At 38.0% G+C, this 17,677-nt stretch overlaps 1 protein-coding gene across 4 annotated transcripts; it reads left to right on the forward strand.

Annotated features, from left to right (window-relative positions):
• Nucleotides 1-7,420: 7,420 nt before the first annotated feature.
• LOC109168197 (serine/arginine-rich SC35-like splicing factor SCL28) lies at nt 7,421-11,785 on the forward strand. Of its 4 annotated transcripts, none has more exons than XR_002052015.1 (7): nt 7,421-7,694; nt 8,158-8,235; nt 8,400-8,564; nt 8,685-8,743; nt 9,255-9,294; nt 10,579-10,771; nt 11,028-11,142. XR_002052015.1 is itself a non-coding variant. In XM_019317245.1 (7 exons), the coding sequence occupies exons 1-6, from the start codon at nt 7,555-7,557 to the stop codon at nt 11,281-11,283; spliced, it is 738 nt and encodes a 245-aa protein (XP_019172790.1). In that variant the 5' UTR covers nt 7,421-7,554; the 3' UTR covers nt 11,284-11,310; nt 11,521-11,785. The 4 variants fall into 4 exon arrangements, 3 of the variants coding, with proteins under 3 accessions (XP_019172790.1, XP_019172789.1, XP_019172791.1); XM_019317245.1 differs by lacking the exon at nt 10,579-10,771 and adding an exon at nt 11,521-11,785 and having other exon boundaries at nt 11,028-11,310; XM_019317244.1 differs by lacking the exon at nt 10,579-10,771 and adding an exon at nt 11,527-11,785 and having other exon boundaries at nt 11,028-11,309.
• The last annotated feature ends 5,892 nt before the right edge of the window (nt 11,786-17,677 follow it).

The following is a 17,677-nucleotide window of genomic DNA, read 5'->3' on the forward strand; positions in this document are numbered from 1 at the left end:
TCCAGATCAAACTTCTTGACTAAATTCTTAGCATATTTCTCTTGTGAGATAAAGTACCCTTCAGAACTTTGCTTAACTTGTAGTCCTAGAAAGTATGTCAGTTGACCAACCATTGACATCTCAAATTCTTCCTTCATAACTTTTACTAACTCATATGTGTATTTCGTAGAGTTGATCCAAACACAATGTCATCTACATAGATCTGAGCAATGGTGACATGATTCCCAGTAGTTTTCACGAATAAAGTTTTGTCAACACTCCATCGTTTATAACCATGCTGTAGCAGATACTAAGTCAATCGTTCATACCATGCCCGTGGGGCTTGTTTAAGACCATAGAGAGCCTTTCTAAGCTTGTAGACATGTGATGGATGTTCTGGATCTTCAAATCCCTTATGTTGCGCCACATAGATATCTTCATGCAGGTACCCATTCAAAAACGCTGTCTTGACGTCCATCTTAAACAATGTAAATCCCAGAATGCATGCAACAGATAGCAGAATTCTGATTGACTCTAGTCTAGCCACAGGAGCAAATGTCTCATCATAGTCAATTCCTTATATATGAGTGTACCCTTGTGCCACTAACCGAGCTTTATTCCTTGCAATATTCCCAGCTTCATCAGTTTTGTTTTTGAAGATCCACTTTGTTCCAATTATGTTGACACCATCAGGTCGTGAAACTAGATCCCAAACATGATTTCGTTCAAACTGATGTAGCTCCTCCTGCATAGCCTTGATCCACAGATCATCCTGTAAAGCTTCTTTTACATTCCTGGGTTCTATCTTTGAGGTATAACAAGCAGACCCAGATATTTCTATCAGATTATTTCTTATTCTGTTCCTGGTCTTCATCCCATCTGTTGGATCACCAATGATGTTATCTGATGGGTGGTTTTTCTGAGTTCTGGTGGGTTTGTCTTTACCTGTATCATTTATGAGAGTTGTCTCCTGTTCTGAACTTTCTTGATCTTCATCTGAGGATTCTTGTGATTTGGGCTGACTGTTGCTGTCTGCGGTATTTAGTTCACTGAGAGGAAACTTTGTCACTGGATCTGTCACTGTTGTGTCTACTGATTCTTCTGGACAGTCATCTATAACCACATTTACTGATTCCATCACAGATTGAGTTCTCTTGTTGTAGACTTTGTAGGCACGACTGTTTGGAGAGTATCCAAGGAAGATGCTCTCATCACTCTTAGGTTCAAACTTCCCTCTTTGTTCTCTATCAGCCAGCACATAACACTTTGTCCCGAACACATGAAAATACTTCAGGTTTAGCTTCTTTCCCTTCCAGATCTCATATGGTGTTTTGGTCGTTCCTGGTCTAAGATAGACCCTATTTACAGTATGACAGGCTGTGTGTACTGCTTCAGCCCAGAAGCACTGCGGCAGATGAGAGGCATGTAGCATAACTCTAGCCATTTCTTGTAATGTTCAATTCTTTCTTTCCACCACACCATTCTGTTGAGCAGTTCTAGGAGCTGAGAACTCATGTGATATACCATGCTCGGAGCAGAAATCTGAATATAGTGAATTCTCAAATTCTTTTCCATGATCACTTCTCAGTCTCTGAACTTTTATTATAGACTCATTCTTTTCTTTCTGAACCCTTATGCACAGAGTTTTAAATGCCTTGAATGCTTCTGATTTTTCTCTTAGAAAGTAGACCCAGCTGTATCGAGAGAAATCATCTACACACACAAATATGTATTTCTTTCCCCCAATGCTTTCAGTCTGTGTTGGCCCCGTGAGGTCTATGTGAACAAGATTTAGACACTTCTCAGTAGTGATACCTCTGACTGCTTTGTGCGGAGTTCTGAGTTGTTTCCCAATGGCACATGCACCACAAACTTTTTCCAGATCTATTCTGAACTTAGGTACACCTTTCACAGCTTCCAGTTTTATCAGCTTATCCATATCTCTGAAGTTTACGTGACCCAGTCGTCTATGCCAGAGTTTTGATTCATCAGATTTGGATAGGTGACATGCAGTTTCATTTGCCAAAACATAACAATTGTCTGAGGACCAGGTTCCTTCCATGACAAGTTGATTTGCTTTGTCACTAACTCTGCACCAGTTACGATCGAAGCACACATTCCAATTTTGATCACACAGCTGACTGATGCTAATCAGATTAGCTTTCAACCCGCTGACTAACAGAACTTCTTCTAATTGAGGCAAACCTGGTACATTCAGGGTACCTTTCCCAACCATTTTCCCTTTTTGTCCATCTCCATATGTTACAACTCCACTGCTTGGTTGAACAGCCATCAGACACTTTACATTTCCAGTCATATGTCTGAAACAGCCACTGTCGAAATACCATCTAGCTTCGGTTGTAGATGCAGTCAGAACTATAGTGGGGTAGCATATAACTTCTGACTTTCTGACCCAAACCTGTCTTGTAAACGGTGTAATAGTCTTGTTCTGATATTTCTCCTTCCTTTGATCTCTGTAGGAAAAATAACATTCAGGTCGAGTATGACCTTTTGTTTGACAGTAGTGACAAATGGGTGTGTAATGTCTAACTTTGACAAGCTTATTTTTGAACCTTGAATAATGAGATTGATGGGTTACTTTGGCAAGGTCAGTATCTGCAGTCTGGTCATATCTCCTTCTCTTGTCAATTTTCTGCACTGACCGAGATGACTGTCCTTGTTCAAAGCTGTGAACTGCTGTGGTCTTAAACATACCCTCTTTGACAAACATAGGTGCATTATTTGAAGATTCACCTCGTTCAAAACCTAGACCTTTTTTGTCATTAGGATTTCTGCTAGAGTCTAGAATCTTGTCTAAGGTTGATGTGGTGTCCATCATCTGGATATTTTTCTTCAAACCCTCTAGTTCCTTTATCAGTTTTCCTTCTCTGGATCTTATCTGAGTGATGAGATCTTCTTTTATGACAAGGTCTGTATTCAGTTTTTTTAGAAGATCATCCCTTTGCTTCAGTTCGTCATTCAGATTTTTATTGACTTTCACTAGTTGTTCCCAGCTTGCAACAAGTTTTGCAAATTCTATTTCAAGTTGAGTATGTCTCTCTTCAAAATCATCAGTTGATATGTAAGATTCTTCATCTAATTGGTTTCCGTCTGACTGAATGTCTGTAGCTGTAAAGAAGGCTACACAATTTCCCACATTATCATCTGACTGATCATTGGATGTTTCCTCATCATCATCGCTTAATGTAGCTACTGACATAGCCTTTTTCCTCTTGAGATACGTTGCACATTCAGCCTGTATGTGACCATACCCTTCACATTCTCTACATTGCATTGACCGGTTGAGGGACTTCCCTGTATCTGTGGAACTGTTTCTGTTCTGTCTTGTTCGACCAGTCTGAGATTGATTGTTCTGTGAAAAAGGAGTTGTTTCGGCTTTCTGATATGAGGAGTTATTGCCTTTGTATTGTGTCCTAGTGGGCTGAACTTGACTCTTTCTATTGAAACCTTTTAATATTTTCTTGAAATTCTTGGTTAGAAGTGCCAAAGTTTCATCATCTATGTCGTTTGTGTCAGATTCTCGATCAGCCTCAGCTACAAAAGCCACTGACTTTCCTTTTCTGTTGCTTGCAAGATCATTATCGACAAGCACTTCTAGTTCGTATGTGTGTAAGCTTCCCATAAGTTCTCCGACAGTCTTCTTTTCCCAACTTGTGTGTTCCTGAATAGCAGTTACTTTCATCCGGAAGCGTTTAGGCAAAGATCGAAGGATCTTTTTGACTACTCTCTCATCAGTGAATGGTTCACCAAGAATTGAGGCTCTGTTCATCAGATTCTGAACCCGACTGTGAAAGGTCGAAATGGTTTCCTCTTCATTCATTCTAAGGGCTTCGAATTCTGACAGAACCATTTGTAGCTTTGACTGCTTGACATCACTAGTTCCCTCAAATCTGGTTTCAAGAATTTCCCATACACGTTTAGCTTATTTTACCCCGGTGACAAGAGTAAATACAGATTCATGCAGAGATCCTACAATTGAGTTCAAAGCTTTGTTGTTTAGATCAGAGGCATTCATTTCATCGTCTGTCCAAGTCTCCATAGGCTTATCTCCAGTGGTTCCATCCTCATTCTGAACAGTTGGACGGCTCCACCCAGTTAGGACAGTATGATAAACCCTAGTACCTTGTGCTTTGAGATATATCTCCATGCGAGCCTTCCAGAAAGAGTAGTTGTGACCATCTAGTTCTGGTGGTTTCATACTTGCATCCATCCTGAACAAAAACAACCAGCCAACGAACACACACAGAGGCACTTCCAAAAGACAGAGAACAATGCAAAACTAAAACAACCCGTACGGATCAAGTCACTATGTAGACTTAAAAGCTCTGATACCACATGTAATTTTACATTTTCTCTTTTTAAACAGATAAACTGGATTAATCAACTGACGAAATGGACTGACTGATTCAGCAATGAAGTCAGTCAGTAATAACAAATCATAGAGAAGTTTAAAGACAAGATAACAGCACAAAGCCAACGACACAGAATGTTTACCCAGTTCGATACAATGTGTATCTACGTCTGGGGGACGATCGCATAGATGTCCAATCCACTAAATCATAATCCAATGTACAAAGGTAGATATACAATAATCTTACCCAAGTGCCCCACACAAGGTACATACCCAGTCTACACAGGTTTAGTGGATTGTTGAAGATAGAGAGCCATGCATACAGAAGTCCAATGAAATCCCTTCACTTGGAGAGCCCACTCTGATGCAGTCCACTTCAATGACGCTATTTATAGTTGTTCACACAACAGTGTGATCACAGTGTCCTTTCGTTTAAGCAGCAGTGATTCTTCTCAAGTTCGTCATCTTAATCACCATGAACATCTTGTATTGAGAAGAGGCAAGGTAATCAAAGATCTGATTTCATAAAATTGATGTGGAGTGTTTCTTCTCTCTAAAGACGTAACCCTAATTCTCTTAGAATGAGGGTACTTATAGATCCGTCGATAGAACACTCCTTCCATAGTTGTCTTTGATTGTAGATGGTAGGACAATATTTGAAGAATGCAATCTTAAAGATTCGGTCCATACCTTTCCAAAGCAGATACGCTGATCTTCCATCCAAATCTGTCTTCTGTAACCGCGTACAGCTTTTAAGTAAACAACTTATTAAATCAGATCTTCAGTGTCAGTTCTTCTGTTGTTGCTTCTGATTGATCAGTCTTCTGTAAAGCTGAACGGACACTAAGCTAAACCTATTTTAGTATGCCATAATAATATTGCCAATTATACGATGGGGTTTTTGAACAATTTAAAACACTAACAATATGCAATACAGTTCGCATACATATAATATATACAATACAATTTGCAAATGCAGACGATAGCTTATAATATTATACACAAAGAAATTGAACATATAAGATTGCAAGTATATATTACAAACTTACCGTGAGTGGCGATCAAAGGATTAGATTATTTGTTAAGCTTCAATCTTCAAGGGAGTATTTGGTGATTTAATGGTTGGTTACTTGATTCTTGAAGCGTTTGAGTCGTAAGAAATTAAGAATGAAAGCAAGTCTGAATTCTGAAACCATCTAAATTCCTTAATTAATTAATTCCCATAATACCACGTGAATAAGAATAAAAATTTCCAAATTTCAAGTCTTTTTAGGGTTTTACTTTTTAATTTTCTTTTATATTAATTATTAAATAAGTAAAATAATATTATAACAATGATTCTTAACGGGTTATAAACAGGTTCGTATAAATGGGTTAACACGATAACATTAACGGGTTAAACGGGTGACCCGTTAAGACACGAATCATAACGGGTCAACTTGTTAACGACCCGGAACATGTTAAGGCTAAACACTAACCCGTTATTTTCGTGTCCGATTTCGTGTCGTGTTAACAGGTCGTGTCGATAATTGTCAAGTCTAGGCTGGATACAGATGACTCCCATTGACAAACGACATGAGGCCGTGACCATCCAGGAACGGGACGACTTGAGTCCTCCAAAATAGATAATTTTTGTGGGTGAGCTTAATATTGATAAAGTGGTGAGCAGTAGAAAGTGAATTAACAGCCATGCTAGCGGAAGGCGTGATAGCGGTATCAGAAATGGTTCGTTCGGAGGAGTTAATGGATTCGTCAGCCATAGGAATAAAGAGAAAAATCATAACTTAACTGATACCAAATGAGAACTATATAACTGTATTAGATAAACTGTAACAGGGCGTTTGGTTGGAGAGGGGGAATTACGTGGGAAAGGAATTGCAATTCCATGGGAGATAAATTACTGGGAATAAAGTGGGAATTTAAATTCCAGTGTTTGGTTTACAAGAATAGAATTACTGGGAATTTCAATTCTAATGTTTGGTATACATGGGAATTGAAAGGGAATAAGTAGTACAAAGTCAAAAATGTCCATTGTTGTTGTTAGGCATTAATTTTAGGTTAAAAAAGGAACGGGTAATTTTGACTCATCACCATCTTTTTTTCTTCTTAAAATCCCAGGAATTAAAATTCCAGAGGGGGGACATGGGATTTTAATTACATGAAAATGGGGGAATTGCAATTCCATGGAATTGCAATCCTTTCAACCAAACAAGGGAATTTTGTGTCCTTTGGAATTATGTGGGAATTAAGTGGGAAGGGAATTTAAATACCCTTCAACAAAACGCCTTGTAAGGTTACAACTGTATAGACATGGGATTATATACAAGAGGAATCATATGGAAACTAGGACAATGAGTCATACTAATACTAATCGTAATAGTGGATACATGAACAATAATTCATGAGCCAAAAGCGCTATAACCATATAATTCAAGAGGGAAAACGTGATTTTCCTTTTTTTTTTTTTTTTTTTTTTTTTTTTTTTTTTTTTTTTTTTAACAACTCTACAAGTTCTAAACTCATAAGGAAACATCTTTTCGGGAACAAATACAAATTTTGATCTCACGAGTATTATTAAAATGACAATTTTGGTACACATGTTTTATTCCTACCAAAGTATTATTTAAGACATGTCGAAATTTAAAATTTTAAGGGTGTATTTTTGTCATTTTCAAAGTTAGATCCCAATTTGAGCATGAATAAAATGGATTTAAGCCATAAGATTGATCTCAATTCGCTATTTTCCTCTTCATCCTACCTTAATTTGAGGAGGAGAACTGCGAATTGAGATAGATCTTAGGACTTAATTCCATTTATTCATGCTCAAATTGAGATCGTAATTTGAAAAATGTCAAAAACACCCTTAATAATTTCTTATTTCAACCTATCTTAAATGAATGAGTGATCAACATAATGAATTTTGACACTAAAACAACAGTCGTGAATGAAAATGAGTACTAAAATAATAGTCGATGAAAATTAGTAGAAATTAAACATGTCATTCAAAACTGCCATTTTACTACCAAAATTGGTATTTGCTCATTTTTTGGATAACATGAAATTATCCACACAGAGGGAGGCTAAAGTCGGTATTTCAAAATTTCTACGTCATCTCCCTCCAAAACTTCTGATATTCTAGTTCCCCAGTTTGCTAAAGGCACCGAATCTTGGCTAGGGTTCAGGGTTTTGTAAGAGTGAAAACAATGGGAAGGTACAGAAGCCGGAGTCGGAGCTACAGCCCTGTGAGAAGCAATCGCTACGAGGACCGTCGCGACCGGCGCGGAGACCGCCGTTCCCCTGCTCCCTCTGGCCTTCTCGTCCGAAATATCTCTCTCAAGTCCAGGTCTAATTCTCCTTCGTTTTCAGTTTTTAGATACGTATGCGTGTGTGCCGCAGTGACGATGCAGGCATATACTAGAGCGTATTTAGCCATTGATGTTTTTACGGATTGTAATGATGTAAATGTTTACCCTTTTAAAATAATTGCATTAACAATATTTTTAAGGATGTTTTGGTCTCTGTATGCTTTAAATTCTTGCTAATTACTCTTCTTATACTATCGTTTCGGGCACTGCTAAATTCTAAATGCTTGAGATTTTTTTTTTTTTTTTTTTTTCAAAGGTTCCAGAGATTTTTATGAAGGCATTCCTGATTGTTCTAGCATGCAATCCTTTTACTTTGTACTTCATTTTAATGAACCCTTTTACGCTTTTAATGAACCCTTTTACGCAAAACAAAATGATTATGTTTTTTTAGTATTTTTTGTTAGAAAATTTGAAATTTGATTATGACTTGTCCTTCTGCAGGCCAGAAGATCTCAGAGTCCATTTTGAGCATTTTGGTCCACTAAGAGATGTTTATTTACCAAAAAATTACTACACTGGGTATGTTATGCTCTTGCTCCACTTTCAGGTCATGGTTTAATATGTTTCAGTAGTTTGTGGGTCATTTTCTTTTTGTCTTCTGGTTAATGTTGTCTTACATTTCTATTAGTGTGCTTTTATGTCATTTTGATTAAATGTTCTCCTGCTGGCTTTTGCGTTTATAGAGAACCACGTGGCTTTGGCTTTGTGAAGTTTCGTTATCCCGAAGATGCCGCTGAAGCAAAGAAATACTTAAATCATACTGTCATTGATGGGCGTGAAATTCAAATTGTATTTGCTGATGAAAATAGAAAGACTCCACAGGAAATGCGTAGGCTTTCAAACACAAAGTATGCTGATGCTGTGGCCTTTATTTATTCTTATATTTATTAATATTCCCCTGTATCTCTTGTTTGATGGATCTCAGTGTGCTCTGTGACTCAAACTTGTTTGGTTTTTATGTTATATAGTGGTCGACGGAGCTCCAGAAGACACAGTCCTTCAAGATCACCTCGGCGGAGATATCGCTGTCAGTTTGATTTTGTCCTCCTTTTACTTATTTCTCTGAAGCAAGACACCTTTTAGCATCCTGTTCATAGATTAATACAAAAATTTAATATTTATCATTCTGGTGTAAAAAGGCTGTGTACATGGGACAAAGAAATTTATGAGCTTCATAAGTACATTTCATTTTTCATCTTTCTATGTTTTTGAATATATTGTTATTGTATGCAGCTTCCTGGTGCTTTCTTTGAATGATAATGTTACTTATAGATAAACAAAAATAAATGAATAAAGAAAGCTTTTTAGCATCTTCTTTGTTCAGAAATGCTGATTTGGTAGCAATCAAAACACACACACACTGTGACACACATGTTTATGTATGTATCTATGTGTGTGCTTCCTTGTGCATAAATGTGTATAAGGTGATGGAATCCAATTTTATTTGTGTTTATTGATCAAATAACTTATTATTGCTATACTTATTTATTCTGCTTCTCTTTCCTCAAAGAATAATGGTTTACAATTTTCTGTGGCAGCCTATTCGCGCTCACCCACCCCAACACGACAAGATTTGAGGTCTGTTTATAATCACATAGCAGAAGTTATACTTGCTCTCTTACCTAAATGTCCAGCTTTCCTCTGTCTTCATGTTTTGACTTTTCAGTTTGCAATATTGCTGTAATACTTCTACCCTTTATAAGTACTCTGTGAAAGAAACAACATCTAATCTTTCTTGTGTAGACTGTATTCATCTTTTTGCATGGTTTACAAGGTATTGAAACAAGGATCATGTTAATCATTGTATAGCAATATCTTTTCCTTTGATGGACAATGCTTAGAGACTTCTTTGCTTTTGGTTTATAAAGGCGGATGTGGAATAAGAGCTAAGTTGGTTAGTGTTTCATGTATGCAAATGGTATGATGCCAATATATTCATTTACCTTGTAGGACTGTAAGCAAATCTAGTGCCACCAAGTTATCAGCTAATATATTAATCAAACTTTTGAATGTCATTTTATTATTGGAACTTGAGCCTGCTTTTGAATGTTTGAGCTGGAGTGGGACACTTAGGGGCTAAGAGCAGCTTGGTCACAGCCCTGAGCCTGGCATTTAGATGAGTTCTCTTAATTCTTGATAGTGTTAGGTTCAGTACCCTTTGCTTATGAGCACTACTTGAATTATAATTTCTTGAAGAAATAATTCTAGTAATATGTAGTAAAACTGTGAATCTGTTGGAGGTTAGAATCTGACATCTAGAAATCTACTTTTAATATTTCCTTTTTCTGAGGTTATAGGTCTTCTTGACATCTAGCTGCAGACATCAAAATGAAGTTACAGTTTTATTGGTTTCTTACCTTTTCAACTACATGTGTGTATTTTTGTGTCCTGTGTTGCTAGGATGTTGTGCTTCCCAGTTTAAAGTAGTAATTTTTGTTTTCCTTTATCATTTTCTGTTTTTTCTTTGGTTGATGATAAGCACTAGGAGTTCTGATTTAAAGTTCCCAGGCATAATTTTATTTTTATGGTAGATCTATTTAACAAATGCTAGTTTCTTTCCGTTTGAAGTCTCTAGATTGGGGAGACTTGGGGGAGTCAGGACTGGTAAAGAATTGAGAAAATGGATTATAAAGATGAATTCAAAGACTATTTGCACACATATTTGTGAAAGCTTCACCAAATGCTTCTGTTTTAAATAGACCTCAACATGGGGTATTTTTTTTTATTATTTAAGGACTTTTGAGCATGAGGTTTTGCTTTTTAAGCAATTAATTCAAAATGGTGTGTTACTGATTCCGAGACGAACTTAGTTTATCTATATATTAATATTTATTTGATTTCTTCATGTTGCATATTATTCAGTTAGAGAAAGAATTTATAGCTTAGTTGGCCAAAGAAAGATTCCATCTTCAAAGATGCAAGATTTTATAGTTTTGCTGATTGAGATGTGATGGGATTTGACAAAGGAACCATGGAGACTTTGAAGCTTACTGATATCCTTAAACAATGTTTGCATCAAAATGTAATTTTCCCGAGACTTTGAAAGAACATACAGGTAATAGTCATGATTCAATCACTGGATTTTGCAAGGGAACATACACTATGGTTTGTTTGATGTTGACAGTGATTTGTGGGATTCTTGTGTAATTTTGATTTTTGAGTTGCTATGCACCTACTCATGAGATAACAGAGTCATTGTCAATATGGTTACTTTTAAAGAAAAATCATCAAATGTTGCTAATGAGTTGATATGCCTTCTTTGCATCCTCTTGTAGTTTCTTACCCTATCTGTTTTGCTTATTTGTCTAAAGAGACAGAGATCGTCATGGAAGGGGTGACTACTATTCTCCAAGGAGATCCAGATCACTATCAAGATCTCTCTCCCCTAGGGGTGACAGGTCAATGGATAGGAGGGCAAGGCGGTCCAGATCCATACCCCAGCCTGTTTCTCCACATGGTGACAGGAATGGTAAAACTCAAAGTCCAAGAACTAAAAGCCAGGCTCCCCATGCTGAGGATAATGCTCTGAAGCAGTCTGAGAGTCCAAGAGAGAATTCACGCGTTTGATCAGAGTCTCATATTAGATCCTACAGGTTTGTATGAAATTCTCTCCCTTTTGGTTAAATTAGACTTCAACCTTGCATGGGAAACCAGTTAATGTCAATGTTGGATGATCATATATATACCCATACGTATACAACATTTTGAAGAGGCTAGGAAACTATCACTCTTATTGAGTGATGCCATTTCTTTCGTGCTTTGATTGACAAGTTCAAAGGGCCATTGACACTGTTGCTGTGTTCTGTGCAGTTCTCTTTGACAGCTGTTTTATTCTGGTGATACCCCCTCGTAGCTTTTGCTGAAGTATATATGTGCTCTCTTATCTAGCTGGCATGTCTGAAGCTATGAAGCATTGTTGAGTTAATTTTGCTGTTATTTATGTTTTAATTTATACTCCTTATTTGTATACTTAAGAATACTTTTATGTGTCCTTGTGACTCGATTCAAGTGTTGAGTTAAAAGGCGAGATTGCAGTAACTTGTAGGGTTATTGTCATATTATATATTTACTGTTTTGAGCAAAAAAGTTAAAAAGAAGAAAAAAAAAATGAGTTGATATTACAGAGATGATCTCCATTGAAACTCATGTATTTCTTTCCAATCTCCTGTCCTTTTTCACAAACTGCATCCTAATGCTGTAAAAACTTATTTGGTAGTGAAGTGCAACATATTTGTCATATATGACTGACGTCAACAAGAAGTTTGTGTATTATGAATTGAACCTACAATTTAACGTCTGATTCAGAGGATATATGATGAAATTGAGGAGAGTGCAACGGAAATGACAATGCCCCAAATATGGCTCCAACTCCGGAGAATACACAAATGCACCCACAATTAGTCCTTGTCCTTGTACTTGACTTTATGCCATTTTAAGCAAATACAACCATATATTAGTTCAAAAGGACATCATTAAAGCACAAATTAACTCTAAATAACCCCATAGAGTAGAACATCTTTGGCACTTATTAAACAATTAGTATTTTTGATGCGCGATGCGCAAAAAATAGGTGCTCAATATTAATATATTATATTAAAATTTTAAATTTATTTAGATTTTAGATATTTAAATTTTATTCTAAATAATAATAATAATGTAAATCATTTTTATAAATTTGATATTTATATTTATAAAATAATTAACATATAACTCAAATATTTAATGTGTATATATTATTATTAATGAAGAAGATAAGAAAATATATGGTGGATGCATGCGCATGGTAACAATAATGGAAAAGATAACGGAAGTTATAACGGTAGGGGTATGTTTGTCCAAAATATTTTAATGTACAACCTTTATAGCATAATGTACAAAAAAACTTAACGGAAAAAACGGACATAAATCAGGGGTATAACTTTAATTCACACTTATTATGTTTTTAGATTGTAAATCTTAGCAAAAGCATCCTGCCAATTATCTGTTGGTCAATACACGAAGGATAATAGACGTTTGAGTTTGTTTCCCTTCAAATGGAAAAATTCAAATGGGTCTATAAATACCTTCATTCAAACCCAAATGAAGGGCTAGTCATTTTTAGAACAAAGTATACAAGTGCGAACAAGCAAGTTAATAAGAAAAGTAGAATAAAACTTTGAAGATGTTTGCTTTATCGCTTGTATCATATCACTCTTGACTTCTTCGTCAGATTCCCATGTTGATCTTTAAGTCTTCATGCCTTTTTATAGATAATCAAATGTATCCATTGGAGCGGAATAATTTGATTGAAGTCTTGAATTGGTACTTGTAGACTGATAAGTTGACAATTTGTTCTTCTCTTTCTGCTTGATTTTCAAGTTGCTTTTGACATATTGATCTTCTCCTTTGTCTTGATTTTCAAGTTGCTTTTGACAGATTGATCTTCTCCTTGGTCTTGATTTTCAAGTTGCTTCTGAGAGATTGATCTTTTTCCTTGCAACTTGGTATGTATCTTTAGGCCTTGTTGACTTTGTAGTTCCTTTCACACTTACACTTGACATGTAACCTCCTTGCATTTTCATAGAATTCTTTATTTGTAGTAGATGATCGTCTTTGAAAGACTACTTCATGATTCCTTTGGTGTTGAGATGTTGTTGTTGTACACTTGATGTAGCTTGGTCTTCTACTCTGTTTAATTTAGAGATTTTGATCTCTTCTCTAAAACATTCTCATATGACAGGGGTTGAAACTCTTCCAGGCCATTTCGGGTAGTTTATCCTTCCCTTTCTTAGCATTTTTTCCCTTGATTTTGAATAAGAATTTGGCATTTATAAAAGAAAGTCGTGTTCTTTGTGCCAATCTTCAGTCCCAATCCATCTGAGAGCAAAGTTTTCTTCTTCTTCTTCCATTGTGAGACCTATCTTGGAGAACATAGAATGATAATTATCCAATCTCCAAGTTCTCTATGATTTTACTAACGGATTTAGTTACATGCAGCGAAGAAGAGAAAACAAAGAGCTAAACAGAAACATAATGAATATCTTGTATTATGAAGAAGACGAGTCCTTTATATACATGCATACTTGACAGTTATAACTAACCCCAAGGGGGAAACGTCACAACTGCCCCTTCTACTATTTACTGCTATCATCCATATTGTCTTTCTCTTTATTCTCACATATGCTATCATCCAATACTCCTCCCCCCACCCCCTCCCGTAAATTGGAGCATGGAGATCCTCAATGCCCAGTTTAGAAATAAACAGTTGAAACATAGAGGTTGGCAGAGCTTTGGTGAGACCATCAGCAATTTGAGTGGAAGAAGGTACAACCAGCAACTTGATTAAACCTTGGCTAACTTTTTCCCGAACAATATGACAATTAATGTCTATATGCTTGGTTCTCTCATGAAAAACATGATTCTCGGCAATGGCGATGGCAAATTTGTTGTCACAGAAGACGACTGCGAGTTTGCATAACTGGATTTTCAAGTCTTTAAGAAGAGAGGTGATCCACTGCACCTCACATACAGTGGCGGCTAGAGCACGGTACTCAGCCTCGGATGATGAGCGAGATACTGTTGCTTGTTTCTTTGATCTCCATGAAATGAGAGATGATCCCAAGAAGACAAAAAAAATAGTAATAGAGCAGCGTGTTTCTGCACACGAAGTCCAGTCTGAATCGGAGAACACATTAAGTTGCATGGTGTTGTTCTTCAGGTAAAACATGCCTTGACTGGAATCTTTTCCAAGTTCTTTGTTAGATATGTTGAGGTATCAAGGCTTGTTAGATGGGTTCCTCACCATAAGGGTTGAGACATACCCGAGCTTGGTTAAGGAGTTTTATCATCACATGGTTGTGACTAAAGACGGTGGGAAGCTAGAAGTTACCTCTAAGGTGAGAGGCGTAAAAGTTGTTTTGTCTGATAAAAGACTCGCTCAACTCTTAAGTCTGACCGCTACGGGAGTTTCACAGTACAGTGGTAACTCTTGGGTTAGTACGGATACCATGGGGTACCGGGACTATTTGAGTTATCTGTTGGGTCGGACGAGTGAGTTCACTTAAGCCTCGAGACCGGAGAAGAAATGGTTGTCTGCCGAGCAGAGGATCTTGGTGATGCTTGTGTCGGATTGTTTGTTGCCCCATAACAACAAAAGTCGGTTGTTGGGAAAGCTAGAGTGTACCTTTGCCTTCTGTCTGAAGACCATGGTGAAGTTAAACCTGCCTGCCTTGATGTTGCAACACATGGTCTTATGCCGAGACCACAACCGGAAGAGCCTGCCATACGGGATGGTTTTGAGTTGGATTTTCGCCAAGAAAGGCGTGAGTGTTGAAGGTCGTGTGCCGAAGCCTGTAGGAAAGATGGTGTTGGATGCTATCAATTTGCGAAGCTGCAACTTGTTCCAGTTGGATGATGGTGAGTACATCACGCTTGAGGAAGTTGCTAGGAAAGCCCCCGAGGAGAGAGACGAGTTGGTGGTTGAGCTCGAGATTCCAGTCGGAAAGTTGAACCTCGCGGTTCAAAGTCTAGGAGGTGATGTGGGGGACGATGAAGAAGAAGGCCATGAAGAGGAGGACGCGGTCGTTGGAGCAGCTGCCGAGGTTGAGGAGAGTGACCCGGAGAGTGAGGAGAACCGGAGGAGGAGAGAAGCCCAAACCAAGAGAGAGCACGTTGCTATGACGCACGAAGAGTGCGTGGTCACCCTTCTACGCCAACAAAATAGGATGATAGAAGATGGCTTTGCTTTTATGAAGACGCAGTTCGTCGCAGTTCATCAGAGGTTGGATCAGATAGAGGCCAGCTCGAGCCGAAGAGGAGATGATGAGGAGTCCGATGAAGACACCGAAGAATCGGAGAGCGAGTCGTTCTAGCGCGGTTTTGTGGTAATCCCGTCTGCCTTTCCTTAGTTTGTTGTTATCTTTTTCGTTGTTGCTATCGTTTGCTTGTTGCTTTGTTGGTTGCTTTGTGTGTTCGTTCTTGTTTGCTTGTTGTGTCGAGTAGTTAGCTTTGTGGGTTGTGCTAGGAGTTAGTTGTTTAGACTTTGGTGTTGGTTAGAAGTTTGGTGGTTGTGTTTGGCTTAGTGTTCGTTATGCTCCAAGAACTCTATTGGTTATTTCTTTCAACGTCTCAATGCTATGACTCCCTGCTTGTTTTGGTACCTTTTGAATCCTTTAAGTTTTGACCAAAAGGATATTCTTGACACTCTTGTCACATTGTTGTTCCGTTTTACCATGTTGCTTTTAATTCGTCGTACCCAAGCTTCGGGGACGAAGCTTCTTTTAAGGGGGAGAGGATGTGACACCCCGTCAATCCGAATTCCATTTAAGGATTAATTAAGTAATTAATCCTAATCTAATTGGTAATTTATTCTTTAAATTCCTGAAAATTTAATAGTTGGGGACTAGTAATTGACTAGTCAACCCAAGTCAATGAGTTGTACTCTAAGCTTTGTGAATAGTTCCCTTACACTTTTCCATCTTAGTAAGGGTAATGAAGACATTTCACCTCATGATTGTATTCCAAGCTAACCTAGAGTTTGCCTTTCATTCTTTCCCTTACACTCTCAAAACAAAAGCTCCTCATTCTCTCTAGAATTTAGCTAGCTTCTCCTTCAAGCTAAGTTTGGGCATTCCAAGATCTTCCAAGTTTGTCTCCAAGATTCCACCTTTCCTACTCTTGAGCATCTAGGAGGGTAAGATCTATGGTCCTTTTGTGTTTTTAGTTCTTTCTAAGGTATCTTTTTCCAAAGATGAAATCTTTATGGTCTTTTGGTGTGTTCTTGAAGTTGGGGTTGAAGGAGAGCCTTGTTAGGAGCTTGAAAAGGTGTATTAAGTGAAAGTTTTGCCTACAAGAGGTAACCCATGCTTTACAAAATCTATTTTACTTACCTATATGCATTGTTGCAGTAGGCGCTGGGCGCTAGTCGGGCGCCCTGGCAGCGCCTAGCGCCTAAGCGGCCTAGTCGGCGCCTAGGCGGAATCTATGCGGCGCTAGGCGGTCGTGAAAAAAACAGTAGCAAACTTGCAATTTGACAATTTTAATGAGGCTGTTTTCAACATTCAATCAAATAACACATCCAAATAAATGACATAATGACAATTCATAAGTCATAACATCAAAAAAATATTAAAAAAAATAAAAACTCAAATGAAATACCCAAATACTTTAATCATCCAAAGATTGAAAGTATCAAACTAATCTACGAGTGTATATATGTCATATTATATGTATTTGTCATATAAATGGAAAAAATTAGCAAGGTCGAGTTGGTCGGGTTAACTCGACTAACTCGATAGAAATTGACGAGTTAACTCGGCGTAATCGTACGAGTTAGGCGCTAGGCGGCTGAATTAGGCGCTAGGCGGCCGATCTCCTAGGCGGGAGCCTAGGGCGGAAATCGCCACGGCCTATGGGCACCCAGCGCCTAGGCGCCGATTACTCGGTGCCTAGGCGGGATTTTTACAACCCTGCCTATATGATGATTTCTTGGATTCTACTTGTGATTTTGCTATGAAATGTGAGATTTGATGCATTGTCTTGTGGGAATGCATATCTAGAGCTCGTTATTAGGGTTCTTGTATGCCATTGCTTGGCTATTTCCTTGATTCAAGTCATGTTGTTTTATTTTGTGAGATTTTGGTTGTTTTGGACTTGAATTTGAGTTTGGTGTTGAAAATCCCGAAGGGATATTTTGGTACAGGGTTGTGTACCCGCGGGCAGAACGGCGGGTAGGGGTCCACCCGCCGCCCCACCCGCGGGGTACGTGTGTTGTGGAACATGGTTCCCGCGGGCGGAACCTCGGGTGGGGGTCCACCCATGGCCCCACCCGCGGGGTACAATGGTGGCTTGTGTGGGGATTTGTTCCCCGTGATTCTTTTGATTCGGTATTTGATGTTTTGACTTCCCGATGTTCTTTTGTGGAACTATTTGAGTGTCTTCTTGATGTTTCGTATGTCTAGAACTATGTGGTAGGAATCCATGT

This window comes from Ipomoea nil, unplaced genomic scaffold (assembly GCF_001879475.1).
Source record: "Ipomoea nil cultivar Tokyo-kokei standard unplaced genomic scaffold, Asagao_1.1 scaffold3195, whole genome shotgun sequence".
Classification (NCBI taxonomy): domain Eukaryota; kingdom Viridiplantae; phylum Streptophyta; class Magnoliopsida; order Solanales; family Convolvulaceae; genus Ipomoea; species Ipomoea nil.